Source organism: Molothrus aeneus, chromosome 1 (assembly GCF_037042795.1).
Source record: "Molothrus aeneus isolate 106 chromosome 1, BPBGC_Maene_1.0, whole genome shotgun sequence".
Classification (NCBI taxonomy): Eukaryota; Metazoa; Chordata; class Aves; order Passeriformes; family Icteridae; genus Molothrus; species Molothrus aeneus.
Window position 1 is genome coordinate 103,968,109 of NC_089646.1, and position 23,604 is coordinate 103,991,712.

At 38.2% G+C, this 23,604-nt stretch overlaps 1 protein-coding gene across 1 annotated transcript in view; it reads left to right on the forward strand.

Moving 5' to 3' along the window:
* The window catches only part of MYOM1 (myomesin 1), a 64,925-nt gene that overhangs the window by 7,906 nt on the left and 33,415 nt on the right, over window positions 1-23,604 (forward strand). Inside the window, exons 2-14 of the mRNA XM_066562173.1 lie at window positions 673-810; window positions 5,001-5,211; window positions 6,147-6,304; window positions 9,889-9,981; window positions 10,875-10,963; window positions 11,085-11,144; window positions 12,546-12,710; window positions 13,293-13,454; window positions 16,604-16,745; window positions 18,914-19,113; window positions 20,646-20,702; window positions 21,073-21,197; window positions 22,812-22,995. Of these exons, the coding sequence (XP_066418270.1) occupies window positions 673-810; window positions 5,001-5,211; window positions 6,147-6,304; window positions 9,889-9,981; window positions 10,875-10,963; window positions 11,085-11,144; window positions 12,546-12,710; window positions 13,293-13,454; window positions 16,604-16,745; window positions 18,914-19,113; window positions 20,646-20,702; window positions 21,073-21,197; window positions 22,812-22,995 (1,784 nt within the window). The remainder of the gene's footprint in view (window positions 1-672; window positions 811-5,000; window positions 5,212-6,146; window positions 6,305-9,888; window positions 9,982-10,874; window positions 10,964-11,084; window positions 11,145-12,545; window positions 12,711-13,292; window positions 13,455-16,603; window positions 16,746-18,913; window positions 19,114-20,645; window positions 20,703-21,072; window positions 21,198-22,811; window positions 22,996-23,604) is intronic.

A 23,604-nucleotide genomic window follows, 5' to 3' on the forward strand; every position in this document is an offset into this window, starting at 1 on the left:
CACTTTGGGGATTTTTTTAAAGGCTGACAAATAATTAGCACATTCAATAGATGTGGCAATTAGATATGTGGTGCTTTGGCAAAGGAGGACCAGGTGTTTCAAGCTTTGTTTACACAATTTGTAACTATGTTAAAAATTAACCTAAAGTGATTGCCTCAAATGTGCTTCATGCTCTCCAGAATCCCTCCCAGGCTGGTGAGGACGGGGCGGGGGGGAAGCTCTTCCTCCTTTTCAGTCATCCTCCATTTATCTCTGCTATGTTAAATGGTGCTACTTCACTCAACTCTTCCCATTGGAGTGGTATGGGAGAGCAGTGAGAATGGCAACACTGCTTTCTGAGCAATGCAGTGCCCTACAATTTCTGTAGAGAGACTTAAACAATCTTCCCAAGTCCCAACCCTAAAGCTATTAAAAGTACATTGCTACCAGGTATATTGCTTACTCTATCTATTCAGATTTAATACCAAGGAGCATAAGTGGTCAGTTTGTAATGATGGAGTTGTCAAAAGTACACTTAGTTATGTGTTTAATAACTCTGAAACTATGGCTATTAAAAATTATAAATTCTTGATTACAAAACAAGACAGCAAAAAGTTGTAGCACTTTAATTGCATTTTTGAGTGCTTCTTAGCAGCTCTTTTCCTGATTTTAACAATATAATTTTTATTTCAGACTGAAAAATTCCAACTTAATGATAGAAGATCAATCCTATAAGATGAGTCCCAAAGCAAAGAGGGCAAAACAGAGTTTGATATCAGAGGACAAAGAGAACGAAGCCTTAGACTACTCAGTGCCCATATTCACAGGAAGGTATGTTCATTTTCATTTTGTTTGGTATCTTATTTCTGACATTTTATTGACAAATTATAAAATAACAAATCCATTAATCCATCTTTAAACTCATGGATCTTATGGTGATAGTTTGCACTTCATATGAGTGATAAAGAGAAAAAGAGAAGTCAACTGACTGGCAGAAAATTCGACATTGTTCATCCAGAGCCAGGACAAACGAACCTATGTGTCTGGACTTTGTTTTGAACACATTGTCAAGGCCACTTTCTATGAAATGAAAATATAATTAGAACCCTGCCTATTGGGAACCTGGCAAGCATGTTGTCCACATTATTCAGCTTATTCTTTTGGTTTGAAGACTTGTTCTGTAATCAAATCTGTCCTACCAAGCATTAAACATAGAAACAATGAAACAATGTGCTAATATCTTGTCCTGGCACAGGGAAAACCTGGAATAAAACCAAATGCTTTCTCAAATCCATTGTAATGATTCATCCTGATCTCACGTGTTGGTGGTATTTATTCCATGGTTACTACTGATGTAATACATCTTACTGCAGCAGTGTTCTCAGTAAAGCTGAATGTGAACTTCATGTGGAAGCCAGAACCAACAGCAGCAAAGAGGCTCCCCTGCCCCTTTTTGGGGTATGGCATAGTGATTTTAGTAGGAGTCTCCAGCAGTTCCAGCATAGTCATTTGTTCAGATTAATACATACTGGGGTGTAGTGTGGAGAATTATTCCTGGTTAGAGGCCAGGAAAAAATTTTCTTGCCCACCTGCGGTTGAAGAGAAACCTCCCTTCAACCTATCTTTCCTCTGCAGCACAGCATTTTTTTCAGGGGACACATCCAAGTTGTTCTGGGAGCCAGTGCTTCTCTGTCTACTGCTTCACCAACACCCAAAGGCAGTTCTGCTTTATATCCAAACCTGTGGTTTCACGTGATCTGAGTTCCAGCTTGTCTGTGGAGGATGTTATTGCTCTGTCCTTTTGAGCATTTGTGGTGCTTTTGTGATGAGAACAGTAGCTTTGTTTTTTATTAGCTCCCTCCCACTGTCTCAGAGTAATTTTTTCTCACCCCTTGTACATTCCTGTGTTGGTTTCAGTGCTGTTTGATCCAAACAACATTAAAAAACACACTGCTGCCTTTTAAAAAAATTGCTTTGGAGTTTCATCTGTATCTTTTGTGATAGAAACACATAAAAATGCAGCAGTCTCACACAAAACTTGAGATAACATATTCTCAAGGCTTCTCACTACTTTTGCCTCTCAGCCAGTGTTTATACTTATGTAGCAGTTTTGCAGCTCACCATCATCTGTCTCCCATGCCCTCAAGCACAAATATCCTTCCTTTTTATTGTATGTTGAGTCCACACAAGTAAAATTTATAGTATTGGGCAATAGTCGAAAAACACAACTGTTGATTAGTACTTAGCTTTTTTACAGGCCTCTGTGATCTTAGCACATCATGTTAACATCTTAACAAATATTAAGAAATTACTTCATTTATTTCATTTTTTAATGCATACAGTAATATCTAACTCAATGTGATGGTGTGTAGCTTCATTTATTTGTGTCTGTAAAATATTTTGGGGTCCTGTTTAGAAATCTACATTAAAAGGTACTATCAAATTTTTTTGTTGGTGGTGGTTTTTTGGGGATTTTTTTTTTTTGTGTGTCAATCTTACTTTTTGCTTATGGCAATTCAGAAAGCTGTGTGTGCTTTTCTGCCACTGAAATGACCCAAACATTTTAAATTTTGTTTTGGGATTTTTAAATTTTTTTTTTAAATTAGTTAAAAAGCGCATATGATGACTGTCAAGTGCTCAACTCAACATGACATGAAATGGTATCTGGTTTAGGCTTTTCACTGTTGGAATCATGCTCATGACCACATGCCAAGACTGTGGAAGTTGCATGCCACATTCCTCTCAGATATTTATTTTTGTTTGAAAGATAACAGCTGAAGCCCATTGAAGCATGTGCATGCTATATGTCATTCCCAAATTCCCCAGTGAAATTGATGTGTTGTTTCCCATAGGCAGAGAGCTGTTAAAAGGAATAGTTATTTATAAAGGTCATCTCTCTGTGGGTTTGTTGGAGCTGGGTGACCTTCAGCGATGTGTCACCATTTCCATTATTTGGTTCTGCTTCAGAACCCTCAGGTTCTGCTGTAGAAAGAATAGTTTGCCCAGATTATTCACTTAGCAACTGATCCTTTTAAACACCTTTTAAACACCTGGGCTAATCCTTGCAAGAGAAAATTGTGGACAGGCAGACAGTATTTTAGACAGTAAAACACCCAGAGCTTGATGTAATGCCAGAAGTACTGAAGTTGCTGAATGTGGCTCATGAACTATTTGCAATCACTAATAAGCCTATGCCAAAGGAATGTAGATGGCAGATACCCTTAAAATGATATTTTGCCCGTGCCATTTGGGGTTGGATCTGGTTGGATCTGTTTGAAAATTATTTTCTACTGAAACCCTTGAGACTTGACTGTAAAACTTGACTGTAAAATCCACTCTTAAATGGTACAGTTTGCTGGTTTTTGCATTTTTCATTTAAGGAAACATGTTTCTCTTTGATCTGGGAAGATTATAACTGGGAGAATTATTAGAAAAGCTAAATATTTAATACTGTTGATCAAAAGCATCTGGGGATTACAACTGCAGATGACTAGGATGAGTTCTATTTTAGTCAGAGGATATTCATCAGCTCCCAAAAGATGCTTAATGTCTTGAGGAACCAGTCCACACTGTGAAGTTGCTGAGATCTTAACTAATGTAATTAAGGAGGGAATAGTATCAGTTTGCCTTTGAACAAAAATGCCATGGATTCATTTAAAATGAATGTAGGAAGCTATATTCATATTCATTATACTGAGGTTTTCAAAATTGTTTTAAAAAATCTCTTCCATATATCTGCAGCTTCAGGTGATATTTGTGGAGACATCTGATGTACCTAGGTGTAAGGAATCTATCATTCCACTGATTTCTTAAGGATCATCCTCTTAAAGCAGACTAAAACACAGGAAGCTGAGTTTGAGGGTGGTCAAAGCTCTCTGCTGTTAAGTAAGATTTTTAGTCCTTTCAGCAGCTGTTAAATGTAATTAAGTTAACAGCATTCCACTGCTTGACTGTCTTGCATCTCATGCAATTGACTTCATATGTAAGGGGCTGGACACTTGATTCTGAGCTGAAATTCAATTTTTTTTAGTATTGAGATGTGCTGTCAGATGCATAATATTGGCTATCTTAAAAAAAAAAACAGAGAAAAAATTTCTTCCTTCTATTTTTTGCTTTGTAGTATTAAGTTTTTCATTATAAAAGAGAGTCTATGCTTTAGTGCACTCTAGAAACAGAGGTGATGTTTCTATTCTTGCAAGATGGCACTTAATGAGAACTTAAACAGAGTTAGTTTTCAGTGTGCTATCTAATGTTCCCTTACAGTAACTAAATTTAGCAGGAGGATATTGATGATGCTTCTTAAGTCAAGGAACTCTCATTGTGCATGCACCACTACAGCAGCTGTAATGTCTTGGCAGTGCCAAACCAGTATGGTTTCAAAAGTACATCCACATGTGAGTGTGGAAACAGGATTGCACCCACTGAGAGCTCTTTGTGTCTCACCTCTGTACAGAGCCTGAAGAGGACACTGCAAGAAAATCCATAGTTATCTTCCTGAAAGATAATACAGAATGGAATTTATATAGCATATACAAATTATGTAGCATATATAGCAATATTGGATGGAACTTTCTGTGAACGAAGAGAACTTTTTGCTGTCTACAGTTGAATAGGGTGGGATGGGGGGTTAATAATTCATGAATGAGGATATTGATTGCTATAAAGCTACAATTATCTGTTGCCCCTTTGGCAGTGCTGTTACAAACACTGCAGCTGTAAGTTAATACCTTAAAGATCTGTGGTTGTGCCTTACACTCATCTTTATAGTGATGGAGATAAAAAGCCACAGCAGGATAATGTTTAAACTGAAAATGTGCGTGGCATATTTAGAGGGAGAGGCCCTGAACATGGCCATGACTTTGGACAGTCTTTCTGCAGAATCCCTTCCATGTTTCTGCTTTGAATACATATGAGAGTGGTGTAGCAGAAGGGTGTTGGCCACCATAGTGGCTGATGTGGTAGCAAGTAGAAACATGTCGAACATGTTCTCAGCATTTTCCAATTTCTAAAAATTCTTTCAGACAAGTGAATATCAGTGGTATCACAGACACTGAAGAAGAGAGAATTAAGGAAAGTGCTGCATATGTTGCCAAGAGGAACCTTTTTGCCACAGGGGAAGGAGTTAGTGTCAGCAAGGTGGCCAAGACAACTTCTGAAGAGGAACATCATGAAAAAAAGTCAAGGAAAGTGGCGATCCGGGAGTCTGCTGAACGTGTGGCCATGAAGAAAACGGTAAAGGATTAGAAATTAATACTTAAGCTGGAAAAGAAAGTTAGTCTTTTTTTGTTTGGTGTTTGTAAAGTGCCTAGCACACCACTGCCCTGATATAATCCATGGGCAATCACAACAATGGTAGTAATTAACCTAAGTATTTTCAATGGAAATCTCTTGAACCTGTCCAGTACTGAGAAACCATTGTAAGGAAAACTGGTATTGCCCTGTTTATAAAAATCCTCTTTTAATAATATGAATACAGGGACCTGGAATTCTCCATATATTTGAAAGTTAGGGCAGAAAAGAAATAATTATTTTTGCAGAAAGGAAGATTTATACCGTATTAGGAGTTTTTCCCAGCTCTGTGGATAGTCAAGCAGTTGAAGCAGTTACCTTAGGAGAATGAAAGATCCTGTCAGGAGAAAAGGTTTGAAAGTAGTTCTGTCAGAGATTATCTAGGCATATAGAGTCTAGACCTTTAGATCTAAAGCCTGGTGCCTAGGGTCCTTGATCTAGCCTTTAGAGCCTAGATCTTGTGCATTACAGCACAAGTACAGAAGACATCTGAATTTCAGGCCTATTTCACCTCCCACTCTGTATTTAAAACAATAAGTAATTAAATGTGGAATATAATTTTAGTTAGAATAGTTTTGAGAGGAAAAGTCCTTTAAAATCAAATCTAGTTAGTTTGGATGGAGAACTTCTGGAAAATGAAAACTTTATTTTCTGTGTCCAGGAGAAATAAACACATTAAGTGTGTCTGAATGTTTAAATAAAAATTGCAGGGGGTTTTGCCTTTTTCTTTCTTTTTTTTTTTTTTTTTTGTTTTTGTTTTTTTGTTTTGTTTTGTTTTTTGTTTTTTGGGGTTTTTTGTTTGGTTTGGTTTGGTATTAATAATTTGCACTTCTAACTGCTGCTATAATCGAGTGTATAATAAAATGTTTCTTTTCCAGCTAGAAGAGACTCAGGCATTCCATAGAAAGCTGAATCAAGATAAACTCTTACATGCTCCTGAGTTTATCATTGAGCCTCGATCCCACACCATCTGGGAAAAGGAAAATGTTAGATTTAATTGTTCAGTGGCTGGCTGGCCAGAACCCCGTGTTACGTGGTAAGTTTGTATCTCTGGCACTGAAAGTCACCACTTAACCAGAATCTGAAGTTATCTCAGTAAATGTAGTAATTTTTCTGGAAAGATATAAGTTAAATTAAGAAAAAAATCAGGTACTGATGGCAGGCCTGTCAAAGACCTTTCACGTCACATTGTAAAGAAAAAGAGCAAAATATTAAAATTAAGTAATGATAATAACAACACAAGTAATTATATAATTATTATAATAAATCAACTAATAGGATAATATTTAAAATATTTGTGTAACAGCACTAGGAATAAATAAACAAACTTTTTTTTATTTGGTAGAGACATCAAATATATTCCTTCTGTCAATGATGAGGAAAAATAGCAGTTTAATTTATCATACTATCTTTGAAAATGTTTTCCAAATACTTGAGTTTAGTTCTGCAAATGACACTAACATGCCTGAAGCGTTAAAGAAGGCTTTGGTCAAGAGCAAACTTTTTGGCAGCTGAGCAGTCATAGTGGTGAATCTCCATGAAATAGAAATCCCCTGATGATGCTGTGAAATCTCAGTAATGATGATGTGTTCATAGCAGACACATTGTCAGTGTTTGGAGTCAGTGACTTCAGGTAGATCTGAAGCCATCCAAATAAAATGAAAACTTTGGAAGTATTGGAAAATTTTGCAGAATATGCTGAGTTGGAAGGGGAACATCTACTATATCATAATGTTATGTAATAATCATATATTGCAATTTGCTACTTGAATTGTGTAAGGGACAGTACATTTGTTTAGATATTAAAACCCTTAATCTCAGGGCTTGTCAAAAATTGCTATTAAGAGGTATATTGATAGGCCAGAGCTGAGTCCACAAAGTCACTGATCCCTCTCCTGGGACTCTGACAGCCAGGCTCTGCATGGACACATCTTTCCTATCCTGTAAGGATTACAAGTGCCCTGTGTTCACATTCCAGCTGGAGAGGATTCCAGACAAACCCTTCAGATCTGGTCTCAGCTGGATATAAGCAATGGTCAGCTATGCTCATGGCTGTAATCCAGCTCCGTAACATGAATCCTACCCAAGAATTCAAGAGCTGGGTCATTTTCACTTTGGTTGAGATTCACTTTATCCCCAAAACCTGACATGGTTAAACTGAGCCTTCAGCTGTGAACCAGCCTTTCATCTAAGTGCTAAATGTGGATGGTGGAAATTAATACATCATTTTACTGTACATCTGAATTCCAAAGGGATTTCAGTTTGCCACAGGTTACTAATGAAAAAAAAAAAAAAAGAAAAAGAGATCACATCCTTTTCAGCAGGTGTTTTTGCTCTAAGATATAGAACAGTGCTGACCCGGATCTGTCAGCTTTCATTCAGCCTTTCTAACAAAATGTCAGTAGAATATTGCAAACAGTCATTCTTTCTATAAGTAATGAAGACCTTTTCATGCTGTGCCTGAAAATCTATAAAGCTTTATGGACTTTCTCTAAAGAAAACCTGCCTGATGCAGCTGTTCTGACTCCCCTGGAAAAAAAAGCATATGGAAAGCCCAGGACATTTGAAACCAGTAGCAGAAAGCATAAATTATCAGTGCCTAATGACAGTGAGAGGTTACAGTCCCACATTAGCTAATGACTTGGCTGCTCTGGAATTTGCATTTCCAGAAATAACAAGTGGTCCTTTTAACATGAGTCCTATTCTTTCTATAGATGAATATAAATAAACAAAAATTGGATCAATTACTTTTTACTAACCTGATAATGAAGACAAAAGAAGTGAAAGTCTTCTTGCTGCTGGCATGACCCAGTAAAAGTTTGTTTCTGCACAGCACCCCATTCCACCAAATAACTTTGCTGCCATAGGATCCAAAAGTTGCCCAGCCCTTTGGAGAAAATTTAAAGATACTGTGGGGCTAAGTCCTGTTTACACAATTTCATATGCCCTGGAAAATATTAAGAACTGATGGCATTATTCTATTTTCTAAAATATTTTACACCCTAGAAGTAATAAAAAGATGCCCTGATGTTCCCAGGCAGTTCAATTTAGGGGGCACCAGCTCACAGATGAGGTGAAGAGTGGTGGGGAATGTATTACTCTTGCTGGGTTCATGTATTATTCATTGCCTAACCCAGGATAATAGAGTAATGAGGTCAGGCATCTCTGCAAATGATTGATGTGCAGAATAGAGAGTACTGCCCTGCACTGAGTCCCTTTTCATAGGCGTTTTACTGAGAGGAAGATGAGGATAAAAAGCATTAGGGTTTATGGTTCTTACTCACTTAAGCACTTGGAAAACCCTCAGTGTATTACTATGCTCAAATATTTGTAGTCAGGGAAATATTCTTTATTGTACAACAGTGATGGTGCTGAAAGACATTCTTCAGATTTATTGTGGATATAGCTTCATCTTGAGACATATTTAACTGATCATATTCTTGGTGAAAATAAAATTGTTAATTACTGATTTGTTTGGTGAAGTGGGGCAAGCCACAGACACGAGACCAGTTCCCTTTCCTGACTGAAAATCATGAAAGGTTTAAAATATAAAATCTGAAATGAAAAAGCAAACTTCTTTGTCTGGCTATCTGTTGTGAGAATAAAGATTTATTTAAGCTACATCAGAGTAAAAGATGCTTTTGTCTATCATCCTTTATAATTTCATTTTGTTTATATAATACACCTTATGAAGAGAGAAAGCTATGTAAAGTATGACACTCTCTTGGGAAGCATTTTTTCTTTATGGACCTCAAATCAGTGCCAAATGTACTGAATACAATTCAGAGTGCAATTTATTTATTAGACTTCTATTGCCAGTTTTATCCATATTTCCAGTGCCTGCTTAAGAGAGGATTCAAACAAACATTTACTTGGTTACACTGTGTATTATCCAGAATGAGTGACATTTTATGCAGCAATTGAAGAGGAAGAATTTATCATGCACCACTGTTCTTCCACTATGAGTCTCAAGGTGTTTGTATTAATTCTGAAATTAGCAGTACTAGTTCACCAATGATCAGCACTGGTTCATTCATTCCTTCAAACTGGAACAACTGGGAATTTTGAACAATAAACCTTTCCTACCTGAAGATACACCTGTGACAGAAAACACTCATAGTGTATTCCAGTCTAACCCTGTTAAGTTGCAAGTAAAGAAAAAAGTTAACTTTTTACCTGACTTTTTTGTATATATAAAGGTTTTTAAAGTAGGTCAAATAAGCAAACCAAACAAATTTTTTATGATAGCTAGTAAGTAAGGAGGCTACAAAATTTTTATTTGCCATTTACAAAACTCTGAGGTGTTGCTCATGTGACTCCTCCTTTCTTTTACAAGTGGCAACATGAAGTTCATGGTAGTATGAGCTGATTTTCATCCCACTCAAGACTATTTTCTTTTTTCATTTTGAGAATAAAATCTACCTGGGGCAGGTCAAAGAAAAAGAGAGAAAGGTTACACTTCCAAAGATATGTCATGTCTTCCCAGGGAGTTAGACTACAGTTTATCAAGGAGAAATGGTGATGCTCTAATGATGTTCTACTTTAAATATCAAGCAGTTGGCCTTTTAAAGTATAGAATGACTTGTCTCTGTGACATACTGCTTCTTTGCTTTTCCATAGGTACAAGAATAATGTGCCCATTGATGTACAGGCTCACCCTGGCAAGTATATTATTCAAAGTCAGTATGGGCTGCACTCCCTGGAGATTACAGAGTAAGGAAATATTAAATAATTTAACAAACAACTTTACCTGAAATGTTGCTATAGAATGAGAGCTGCAAAATGTGAATATACCTCTTGGGGATGTAAGAGATAACAAGTCAGGTAATATCAGAGATATCAACTGTGGTGAATGCTGTCTTCTAAATGTTGAAGCCGTTCTGGTTTACCTCAGTAGAGGACATGCAATTTACCTGAGTTATTTATTTGGATTATTTATCTGGATATTCTGTTTATGGCAGAGTTAGAAAAGTGGGACATCTATGATTACTTTTTCCATCTGCTTGATGAGTACAATTAAACATGTAAAAATATGTGAATTAACTGTTTTTCAAATATAGCAAAGTTCACGATTCTTACTGAAATGAGGAACAGAACAGAGATGTCCTTACATATGTACAAGAAAGATCTTTAACAGTACTCATCTTCTAAGTGGGAAATTTTTGCACTCCCTTTGCATTAAAAATATTGAAAACATAAGTCCTAATCAACAACAACCTGGATTTGACGATTTTTTTACTGGAAGGTGCCCTTCGAAAATATTTTATGAAACCGACCATTCCTACAAGTTCCATATTAGGCATCTCTTCATAGAAGACAGTAAATTAACAATGAATATTATCAGATAATTTTTCCTACTTATGCTGTATACTCAATTTCAATTCTGTAAGTGATATTTGGAAAGAGACATTTATTTCAAACACTGGGGTTTAACATTGAGAAAAACCTATTGGCTACAATCAATCCAGTGTCTAGTGTGTCTGTCTCCCAAGGTTTTACTTTATAGATTTTACCCAGATTTCTGAGGGTTTTCTTAATCTGAAACACCAGAGAGGCTATGCCAAGGAGTGCTTAGGTGCTCTGCCTAATCATTTTTATCATTTCAGATGTGAATTTGACGACACTGCCCAGTATCATGCCTCTGCTATGAATGTTAAAGGAGAAGTTTCAGTTTATGCTTCCCTCGTAGTAAAGAGTAGGTTGCAAAATATTTCCTTCAAGGTTTTTATTAAAATGCACATTACCAGTTTTTGTTTTGTGGCTCACAGAGCCTTTGCCTCTTCGTGGTAGTGACTATTTTGTCTTTTTCTGTGTAGGGTACAAAGGAGAAATTGATGCAAGTCTTTTGCACAGTAGAAATCTTTCCCTCTCTCCATGTAAGTCACAATATGTTTCTTTGACACTTCCATTTATAGTTGTGACATCATGACTAAGCAGAATACTTAGTAATGTTATTTTAAAAAGAAGCAGGTCTGATTTACAAGGGTGTAGATCTCTACAATTTGGGATGGTGTTAGCCTCATTAGTGGGGGGAAATGGCCTTGCCTTCTAGGTCTGTTGGATTATATAAGAAATACCCTGTTAATATTGCACTCCACTATGAAATAGAATCTGTCAAAGAGAGAACCACTTCCTCCTTTGCAATATGTAAAACATGGCATGAGGAAGCATGTGCCATACACAGAGCGGGCGACTTAATTGTTATCTGCTGCTTATGTGGTTTCATAAGCTATGAAAATGAACAGAAAATGCATAGAAAGGATTAAATATCCAGAACCCAATTAGACAATTTTGGTATGTATCAAGGTAAAAATTGTAGTTTGTTTTACCCGAGAACCTCACATTTTAACAATATGGCATCCATGCTTCCATGATGGTAAGACAATCCACCCACATATGCCATGTGGATGAAGGTGCCTGAGGAAACCTATGAAACATTTGACAGACACTTCCATATATTTCCAATAAAATTTGGGCTCTATCACTTCTTTATGGGAAAGAAAGATCACGATTTGCATATATTCATTGATCACAGGAAGAGGGAAAGTTATCAGTGTAGGCTAGTTGAGTAAAAGTAAAGTGTGACCTTATTTTTTATCAACTGAGCTGTTTTCAAAACAAACATGGAAGCACCTGTGCTGTGTATGTGCAGTACAAGTGAAAGGCATCTAGGATATTCTGTCTGAAAAACTGCACCACTTGGGGGACACAGCATCCAAAAAGATAAATTCAGGAACAAGGGTAGAAACAAGAAAGAAAGAAGGACTACCCTTTTATGTTAATAGTAGCCCCCACAAAGGCTTATTAGCTACCAAAAACAAAGGCTGAGTGAACACATGACTGCTCTGAGATACAGCAAGGAGTTAAAATGGGGAAAGGAAAGAACTATATAGACTAAAGATCAACTTGACCTGAACAAATAATTAATCACAAATAGAAATATTTTTCAGTTATAAAACAAACCTTATGATAAAACATTGGATTAGAAATTTTGAAAATTCTGAAATTAAATTCTGTAGAAACCTCTCCCTGCTAAAATGAAGTAGCTGTGTGAACTAGAGCTGTACAAATGAAGAAATAGTCAATCCTCTGCAATAGAAAGGACTTGGATTATCCAATGCTACAATTGCCTCTGAAGATGATGACTTAATATACATATTGTTCCTATTTATACCTTGAACTTTACCTGTGAATGTATTCATAATCACTGAGTAATTTTTCTTCCTACTCTTGTCACAGAAGGAAAGAAAACCAGATACTTTTTTTCTCTTGTACAGTTGCCGTTACCCCTCATGGCTATGCTTCCAGGTTTGAAATCAGCTTTGTCGACAAGTTTGATGTAGCCTTTGGGAGAGAAGGCGAAACAATGAGTCTGGGCTGCACAGTTGTCATCAATCCTGATATCAAGCGCTTCAAACCAGACATTGAGTGGTACAGAAATGGTGAGAATGTTTGACAAGAAGAAATAGAAACTTCTTTCATGTAAATCTTTACTTATTGTTATGATTTGGTCATGCCTTTCTCAGGTTTTCCAATGAAAATATTTTCTCATTTTCAACAATTCAAGAATTGTTTCATAATTTAGCGTTTTGATGTGAAACCACAGAAAACTAACAAATCACTGTGAAAATGTCTTCTATGGATTTTTTATTTCTTAAAAAAATCTAATTTGGAAGTATTTTTATCAGAGCCAACATCTATGTGGCCCATTTTTAAAGCTCATATAGCTTTTACTATTTATTTGTTTGTACGCCAAAATACTTTTCAGTAGTTGCACACTGTTCTGTAACAGCTGATAAATTATAAAAAACTATTGCTTCCTGAAGTAACGCTTTGAAATCAAAGACAAAGTTGTCATAAGGGCAGAATTAGATGTTATTTATGCCTGTTTTCAAGGACAGAATGTTGTGTAATAAGAGTGGTCTCCTTTGTATTTCCAATCTATCCCAATATGTCCTCTGTATTCAGAATCTATTCCTCAGTAGATCCTGCTGGTGCTTATCATGAAGTTCTCTGATTCCTAGGTGTTCTTATTACACCATCCAAATGGGTCCAGATGCAGTGGAGCGGGGAGCGAGCTTCTCTGACACTGACTCATGCAAACAAGGAAGATGAAGGTCTTTACACGCTCCGAGTGGCGATGGGAGAGTACTATGAAGAGTACAGCGGTTATGTCTTTGTTCGAGGTAGGACACTCTCTTGTGCACAAAACTCACTACAGAGCTGAGGAAAACGTCTTGGCAAAATCACATATTTGAGGTGCTTCCCCCCCCTGCCCCTTCTCGCCCCCCCCCATCACAACAGAATAATTATTTTCTATTGATAGATTCTAGCAATGTACATTCCAGTTGCTATCTCTGGAAAAAAATCTATGCATATGTTAGGCTTTGGTGTCATCTGCCTGAAGACTTCTAAACTCCATTGACGTTCTGAGGAGGAAATTTAGGGTGTTATGTTCAGAGTGCTGAGGAAAAATGCACGTAATAATTTACAAATGATTTCTTGTAACCATACCACTGCAAACTAAACTGCACTATTTTTATCAAGAATTTCTGCTCAGTTGGAGGGGTTCTCTCTAATGCACACTGCAGGAAAAAAATACAGTGGAATAGATATGCAAAGATCTGCAGCTGGAGGAGTATAATCTCATGCAGCAGAACAGGCTCGCGTCTGTCTGCAGAGGTGCTTTTCAGGAAGGATCCTGGTGGACCAAGGTGAACATGGGCCTTTGTCACAAAGGGCTGCATTAGGAAAAGCATTGCCAGCAGGCTGAGGAGGGGATCCTTGCCATCTGCTCAGCACTGGTGGGGCTCATCTAGAATGCTAGATCCAGTTCTGAGATTCCCCATACAAAAGAGCCATGGGCTCACTGAAGTGAGGCCACTGAAGGGATGTGAAGGTGATTTATGGCTTGGAACATCTTTATATGAGGAAAGGTTGAGAAAGCTGTGACTGTTCAGCCTGGAAAAGAGAGATCATGAGAGGAGTTCATCTATGTGTACCTGTTGGAGAGGAGTATAGAAGACACTGGAAGAGGTTACCCAGATAGGCTGTGCAGTCCCAATCCTTGAAGACACCCAAAACCTGATTTGACATGGCCCTGGGCAACCTAGGGCCATGTCAAATCAGCCCTAGTCTGGCTGACTCTGCTTTGAGCCACGGGCTCAACTAGACAGTACCTGGACCTGTCTGCCAACCTCAGCCACTGTGTGATTCTCTGAAGTAATGCAGTGAAGAGTAGAATTAAAATGTAATTTTTGTGAACGTTTTTTGCTTGTATCATCAAAAACTTAATTGAATATCCATTGAAAATTATTTCTTTAAAAGGAGCCACGGCTATCATGTTTTGGTGCTGATTCTATATCTGTCCCAGCTGCTAAAAGCAGCTGAACTGTGCAATGCTAATTCAAAAGGCTCTGGAAATTCTTGGCTCTGAGAACATGCCCAGAATGGCTCCTTGTTGCCAAGTCCAGTAAAACTGTGTGAGATGACAACCTGCCCAGAAAATACAACTGAAGCAGACATTTTCATCACCTGAAGGAAGAGCTTATTGAAATGAGCTTCTGTGACAAGAAGTAGGACTTGTCCTTCTTTATTTGTTTTACATTGTGCTGCCATATAAATAAATGATCACCCTCAATCCTATTACATCTTCTGGCAACACAGGTGTGACCTGACTGAACCCACCACCCCTTTCAGTAGAGTATCTTCCTAGCCAATGGATATGTTTACCAAATTCTATCTACATTAATTATATTCTGCATTCCTGTTTAGATGGTCCCCACAATCTTGGTTGGCTACTGTATTCCTCATTGCCAACTTTTATTTAAATGGCAGCTCTGGTATTTAAGCTGGGGCAGTTGTCTTTTTGTGTCACACACAGAAATCAGTGTATCAATGGAAGGGAGGCTCATAATGTCACACGTTCAGATGAGCTTCCAGAGCATGTGTGACTCCTCTGCCATGGCTACAGGTCATCGTTTGTCAGCAAGCCATCAGGGATGAAATCCTAGCCTCCTAGAGGCTGATCAGCAGTGCTGGTTCTCCCAGCTGTTTCCCAGTCTGTCTTGGAAAGAAACTGTTGTCTCATGTTCTGTCCAGTAGTAAATACAGGCAATTAAAACCCGTCATAAAGAAGTCACTGAAGACATTTTGTTATTACTATTAATGTTCTTAGTATTCTGTGATGTTAACTGGATGGTTTACTCTGTATGTTACCATTTTAAAAAATGCATCAAGTTATCTGTAATTAGAACCTGGAGACAGCAACTTTGGCACAGCTTCAAAAGCCCCATGTGATGTTACTCTGGCTAAAAGAGAAAACTCTGCAAAGTGTTGCTGGGATTTTCTTTTTTTTTAGGAAGACTAGTGTTTTACTTAATGAAGCATATTAAATTCTCTAATAAAGCATTTTTTCATGAAAGTCAAAATCATGAAAAATCTGGATTACTGTATACTGTAAACCAAAAACCTATAATGCCTTGAAACATTAAACCTTTTTGAGAACTCAGGTTTATATAGAATGTATGAATAGTATTTACTAGCAAAATTTTTTTATTCAGGTATATAACTCTTAGGTCTTCTTTTGAAGAAGCTCTCAATTGTACAAATTGATGTTATTCTGCAGAGAAACAACATCTCTTATTTGAAAGTCTTTAACAGAATCTTGCTGCAAAGGTTATTTTTCTCTACACAAAGATTGCACCATGGTATAAATTACACTCTTTGTAAACAGTAAAAATTCCCCAGTACCCAGCATTATGCTCTATTTTTCAAAGCTTTAGATAAGACATGTCCAGAAGCTGATGCAGGAGTCAAGGCCCTGTGACACCAGCAGTCCCAGATTTGTGGTAAACACTTGAAAGGAACAATACACTTATCCTTATGAAGGTTCTATTCCACAGTGATAATGTACGTGTAATATAATTAACCTTCAAAAGGTTTTGGTACCTTTGCTGTTCACAGCCAACCAAAATCAAACAATGAAGGACTATAAGTGGAGATATTTAATTCAGTATTGTTATATCCAGTGCCTGAATACTTTTAATTCAACTATTGCCTGGCTTCCAAATTTTTAGTTCAACAGTGTCTCTTGCAGCTCCTTAACCAGAATGCATGCTACTAATTAGATTTAAAATGTCTAGGTGAATTACATTTGCAGTATGCTGTAACATTTGTAAATGTTACAAAGGAAAGCCAAAACCTAGAAAAACACTAGCAGTATAAAAGAAAATACTTTTTTAAAATCACTAGGAACACAATTTAATCCTTAAAGATTAATAATTATGAAAGAACTGTGATTCACATTTGCAAACATATTTCTCCATCCTCATAGATGCTGATGCTGAAATCCCTGGAGCCCCTGGTGCACCACTAGATGTGCAGTGCTTAGATGCCAACAAAGATTATGTCATTGTCTCCTGGAAGCAACCTGCTGTCGATGGAGGAAACCCCATCCTTGGATATTTCATTGACAGGTGAGTGGCTGTGCTGGACTGGAGAATTCATATTACTGCTCATTCCAACTCAAAAAACTAAAGGCACATTGAAAAACATGAGATAAAACAAGTTTGTTATTTTCATTCTTGTTGCTGGCCAGAAGAAAACTGATTTTTTTTTTGTTGGGTTTTTTTTTGTTGTTGTTTTTTTGTTTTTGTTTTTGATTGGCTGGCCCTGATCTAACTTTCATGGAAATAATCACATCTTGCTTCATTTATTTGCATAGAAAGGATTCTGCCTGATCTGCAAGGCTCAGCCCTCACTGCTTCCTCTGAGGCATGAGAGCCTTCAGGATTTCGTAGTGTTGGGTAGTTCTTCTGCATCAGGCAGCTGTGGCCCCTGCAGTATGAAGGCTCTCTTGCCTTTCTCCTAATAGTTACTATGCACCAGAAAGCAAAATATTATCTCAAAGGGACTTGGATTTCTTTCCCAAATGCTGTTGGAATTGCAGCCCTTAGATTCACAAGCTTCATGGAAATGATCCATGTGAAACCCCCATGTGTTACACATGGAGGTGGCAGGATCCTAGAAGCCTGTGATTTTAGAAATTAGGTCAGCATTTTGAGACTTGAAGTGATTTTCAGTGCTGGTAATATTTGTTTCAATTTCAGTAATAGAGTCCCTCATATGAGGTTCCTCTGGGCTTATTCAAATGCATGTAAAAAACACTCAAACATTATATATATATATGTGTGTGTGTGTGTATATGTATATATATATATGCCATTATATTATGCCTCTGAATATGCATAAAGTATATCTCTGTAAAAAGAGGGTATAGCTTTGTGAAATGAATGTAACACTCAAATACAACAAAAGTTGTATTTGAGTGTTACATTTACTGTTTTGATAACTTTTGAGTGCCAGTCACTGCTGTAACAATGCTCTGCTAGATCTAAGCTATGGCTCTTTAACATTCATTGAAAAATCCTAAACAAAAGCCAGGACTAGACTCTGAACAAGAATACCTCATTTTAAAACTAGGCTATTGAGGGATGTTAGCACTGAGGTAACTGCAAGAGAAATGGCATTTTTCTTTTTCTGTTGTGCTCACCTGGTTTATTCTGCATTTGCTCCCAAATTCAAAGCTGTGTTACTGCTCTCCAGTGTTGGATCCCACTAAAGGTATTTAAGGACCCAAATATTCAGGCAGGGTAGCCCCTAACTGCCTTGTGGGTGAGCCAGTAGGACTGGTCTGTAGGATGGTAGAAGCTAATGGTCTGCTAATGGTAGAAGCAAAGCTTGGGCATCCCTCACCCCAAGCAGACATAAGAACCACAAAACCACCCTGAGTGGGATGGTAACAATTCTCAGGAGAGATTCTTGCATGTACCAAGAAATCTGGGTAGGAGCTGTACCCTTCTCTTTGGCAGATATCTCACCAGATAGTCTCTTCCAAGCTGAAAGGTCACGTTTCTGTTGACCATCTTGCTGGATACAGGGAAGCCATCACCACAGGCTTCTTCTGCCTCCCTCAGTGAAGTGGCTACTCTCATATCTTCCTTCTGCCATAAACCATCTTCCTGATATGTGTGAGGCTTCACAGGTGTGGGACCAGCAGCACCACACCGGGCCCTGTCACTGTAGGGACTGCGCATCACAGGCTCCCTTGGCAGCCCCAGTGGTCTGGTCTCTGAAGCAGGGCCTGACCGAGTGCCCCACTTTAACCCCATTCACAGCTATCTCTGTGCTGGGCTGGTTCCAGAACTCACTGTGGGGGACTCTGCACCCCATGAAGCCCAGCATCTTGTGGGATATACAGTGCAGCATTGTGCAGGAAGGACGAAGCAGTGTCCTTCTGGCAGCTGCAAGGGATGCATATTTCCTGTCCCTGCAAGTGAGCCAAACTGACACTCCCTAAGCATACTTTGGAGGGTTTAAACAGTGAAGTGAGTCTGCTCTTATCCCTTTTTCAGTTCAGGAAAGAAGGGGTGCAGCTGTGAGGGATTTAGTGCATGCCCAGCTGGTGCTTCAGCCTGACGCCCTGGTGCAGCTGCTTTGATGTCACCAGTATATAATTCTGCTGAGGAACTGGTGCGGACCAGGCAATGAGCACGAACAGATGGTGAAGCTGCAAAGGCGTGGGGGTACCCTGAGTTCATGTCTTTCCCTTCCCAGCACTGCTCTCGCTGTTTGTGTTTTTCAGGTGTGAGGTTGGCACCTCCCACTGGACCCAGTGCAATGAGAATCCCGTGAAGTTTGCTCGTTTTCCTGTCACTGGTCTGATCGAAGGCCGTTCCTATATTTTCCGAGTCCGAGCTGTGAACAAGGCTGGTGTCAGCCTGCCATCCCGGGTGTCAGAGCCTGTGGCTGCTCTGGATCCTGCAGACAGAGCCAGGCTTAGAAGTAAGATGTGCTTTTTACAGGTTGCATGAGAGATTTAAGAAGTCTCAACTCATTAAAAAAAAAATTAAGACTATCAACTCATAAGCCTTCAAAGTCCCACCAGAGGGAGCAATGCAAAGCCAAAATATCCTTTGGAGACAGCTTTGCCAAGAAGAAATCATCTCAGTGCTTTTTGCACTAAGTGTTCTATCTGCTGAAATTACTTTGGCTGACTGCAGTGCTATGCTCCAAACTTGCAGGAAGGGGAGGAAAGGCACAGGAGAGTTTAATTGCCTGGAGAGACTTGCTTTTGTTCAGCCAACAAAACAGCTGAACAGATCCTGTGAATAGTCTCTCTCTGAGCCACAGACAAGGGTGGCCAATGCTGTTCTTGTGTGACAATCCAAGTCTTACAATAACATCAGAATGGCACCAGGACAGCCCAACAGATCCCAGTCTCTCTGCTTCAAGGTTAGCATTTACAAGCCAAGGATATTTCTCCTGTGGCCTCACAATGTCTCAGACATTTTGCTTCCAAACCCACCTCTCTATGCATATGGCACAATCATATGCTTAAAATAAATTTCTACTTCTATTCAAAATCTATTTCTACATGTTTCTGAAGTTTTACAATTTAAAATGGTCCAATGTGAAGGGGCATTGTACACAAAGCTACAGTGCTCCCATCGCTTGTATGAGCTACTGTGTGTAGTGCTGCGGCCAGATGATCTAGGTTTCCATTCAAGATAAAACAAAAGGCCAGAGGAAAGAGACTTGGCATTGCCAAGAAACATTGCACTCAGGCAGACATGTGAAACCCTGCTTGGGGAGGGCAGAGGGCTCTTCTGCTATATCTCCTCCTCTCATCCCTCATAATTTTTCTCCCCACTTGCTTCTTCTCTTCTTTCATCTCCAAATCAGATCAGCCAATGGAAGGTGAAGGATGTGAAGGTGGAGAACAGCATTTGCAAAAATTATCTCTGAAAGTGCACTGACCTGGTTGAAAGCTGCATAACTGCAATAGTGTGATAACATATTGGTTCCTCAGAGAGACACCCAAGTTTATCAAGTGGACATGCTGAGTCAGGCTGAGCTGTTACTGTTTGTGACTGTGACCCATGATTTACAAGCTGGTAATATGAGAGAAAGTGGTTAAAAAAGAGACAAGATGCAGCCTGCAGGAATTTGGCTGTTCCTTTAACAAGTGAACTGTTTAACCAAAGGAATAGAGGATGGAAAATAAAGCTGAAACTAATTCTCTGAAAATTATGAGCTGAGTGAACCAAATACCTCTGCTTGTCACCTAGGAGATTTCAGTGACATTTCAGGAAGGAATAGATGTTTCAGTGGATTTTTAGATATGTTAAAAGCTGAGCTGCTCTCAATATTCAAGATGGTAAACCTACAGCTAGCTTGGGTAACTAGCTTGGTACATGAGCAACAGCATTAACCAAAAATGGAGCTCACGGGGATCTTGCGATTGTTAGTTTTGAACCAAGCAAGAGTCAGTTTTCTCATTGTTCTCATTGTGTTATCCCTGACATTTGTTTTAGGTCACCCTTCTGCTCCTTGGACGGGACAAATTATTGTGACTGAGGAAGAACCTGCAGGTAAACACAGCCCTTTTGCCTACAAATGTCTAATGTGAAGCTGGTTCAGTAATTAGGAAAGCCCTGAGTTCAGTGGACTTTGGCACACACCCAAAGTTTGTTGTTCTGAGAGTCACTTGACCTTGAATAACTCAACAACTTTGTTTTTGAGGTGAAGTTTCATTCTTCAGGACCTAACAAAATCATGCCTAGAATTAAAAGAAGGAAATTTAAACCAAATATTTAAAAGACTTTTAACTTTACATTAAAAAAAAAAAGATTAAGTGCTGAGGTATAGTGATAGTCCTATTTTTAATTATGATGCTAATTCTGAGACAAAACCAGAATAACTAAATCCAAGTTCCCTTTCCTATTCTTCCCTGTCCTTCAGAGGGTGTTGTTCCTGGTCCCCCCACAGACCTCCAAGTTATTGAGGCCACCAAGAACTATGTTGTGCTTAGCTGGAAACCTCCTGGACAGCGGGGCCATGAGGGTATCATGTACTTTGTGGAAAAGGTAAAATTGGGCAAAATCAGGATCATGCTGTGGCAATAGTTTACATTTGTTTTGTCATCTCTTCTGGACCTTTGGTTAACTCTCATTTCTGAGATTTGCAAATTAGGGCAAGGATAGGAAGTTCATCAAGATAGCTGTCAACTATAGATTAAGATAGACTAGGAATAAAAGAAAGATGGGAAATAGGAAAGTAGATTAAGAATGTGTCACATCCAGTAATATTCTTCTTGAATTGTGTCATTGACCTACCTGGAGCAGAGAGAATAAAACTCCTTCTATGATGTGAAAGCACAGAGCAAAGTCACATGCTTTTTATATATATGTGTATGTGTGTGTAAATATATATATATATATGTAAAAATGCAGGTTTATTTTAATATAAGTATCTCATAAATATATGTGATAGACATATATGATATTAAATATATAATATCATATATATAATGATATATATAAAATTTGTATAAATTAAGCTTGTCTGGCAGGACAGATTGTTAACATTTTGGATGGAAGAATTTTGCAAGAGTTTCTTGTCATCAGCACTTTCTATTCCAGCTGCCTTTTCATGTTTATCCTCTGCATTGGCTTTACATTTGCTCCACCAACTCAACAAAGATCACAAAATTTCCATTCTGGTCTATTTGAACAGAATCAGTTTTAATTTTTAATTAATTTTTCAGAATCAGTTTTAATTTCACCTGCTTTCCTGAGGTGTTTTTGCATGGCTGCTAGCCTAGAAAATTATTCACACCATCACCCTTCCTTCTAGCATCTCTTGGCTCATAAACTTTTTTATCAATGTTTTTTCCTATCAGTCTAGAGGTGTCATCAAGGGAGACATAAATATCTTCCCATTATGTGTTTTCCATCTCTCATACAAAATCTGGTCTAAATAAATGAGTTTCACTTAGCAACAGCCTTAGAGAGGGTGAATATATGAATTTTGAGTTTCCATATAAGAAAGCTTTTTAATAATCGATTGCATACTGAGAACTCAGCACTAATGTCACATAGTCAGATGAGAATTTGAATCCCTCTGAAACCAGAACCATTTACTTGAAATTATATTTAATGTAAATCAAAGCAAAAATTAATCACTAGTATTAGTGGTACAAGTGATCATGATCTAGCCATGGAAGTAAAAACAATTCACAAATTAATTGCAATTTTTTTTCTGGAAAATGAGGATCAAATCATTATTAATTCTGAAAGCCATCCGAAAAACACCAAGAATGCCACAAGACCATCTAGAAGCAAAGTGGTAATGTTAGGGTTTTGCTCTTAGCATAATGCTGAATGTCTGCAGAACTCATTTTGAAAGTGGTCCAGACTGGGCACAGTTAATAGCATCACTTCCTTGCAGTGGAGAGGGTTTAGCTCTGGTATATTAAAACCAGTAAACGTTTATGTATGTTTTCTGCAGAAAGTGAACATCTGGCAGAATAATAAGCTTTGAAATATGCTCATTCTGTGGAAAGCCCCAAAGAAGGGATGTGTCTCCCTGTTCTCCACAGCAGACATGAATTTGGTGGTCCAGGGAGAAAGTCCTGTTGTGTAAGATGCTCAGCCTTCAGATGCTTCTGTTCTAAACGTGGTTTCTGGGTTTGACTGCAGTGTGTTGCTGGCACGGAGGACTGGCAAAGGGTGAACACTGAGATCCCTGTGAAGTCTCCTCGCTTTGCAGTTTTTGATTTGTCTGAAGGCAAATCCTACTGCTTCCGTGTTCGCTGCTGCAATTCAGCTGGGATTGGTGAACCCTCAGAAGCAACTGAAGCCACTGTAGTGGATGACAAACTCGGTAAGCTGTGGTTGAGTGTATTAAATTACCTCCATGGTAACTTTCCAGTTTGTGATATAATTGTTTTGTCTGCAAGCAGGTAGCTGCCCAGAAAATAATATAAGTGTATGAAAAGCAGTCAGTGATTTATTCCCTTTAGCTAAAATAATTTTTGTTTGGGTTGTTCAACTCAATGTAGTCAAATAACAGATGCAAGGCAAGGAAATTAAGCTGCAAATAATGATGCCAAGAACTGCAAAGACTGCAAATAGCAAAAGAAAATGAAAACTCAAGGAAGTACAAAAATGTTTTGTTTTACTTAGATTCTTTTTTGAAAATAAGCCCAGACATCAGCAGAGTATAACCTTCCTTGTTTGCCAAATTAAACAAAAGTGAAAAATTTAATACTTACATTGAAAGCAGAGACTATTTTCACTGGAAGAGAAGCCACGATGTTCAATACAGAAATTCATCAGTAGCTACACCTACATCACCAATTTGTTTCCAAACAGCAATGCAGATTTCAGTCCAGTTCCCAAATAATCTCTGTTCACTTCATATTGACTTCTCACAGCATTTGGATGCCCATGGATTACATTTTTTAAGGAGAGCAAGACATCTCTTCTTAAA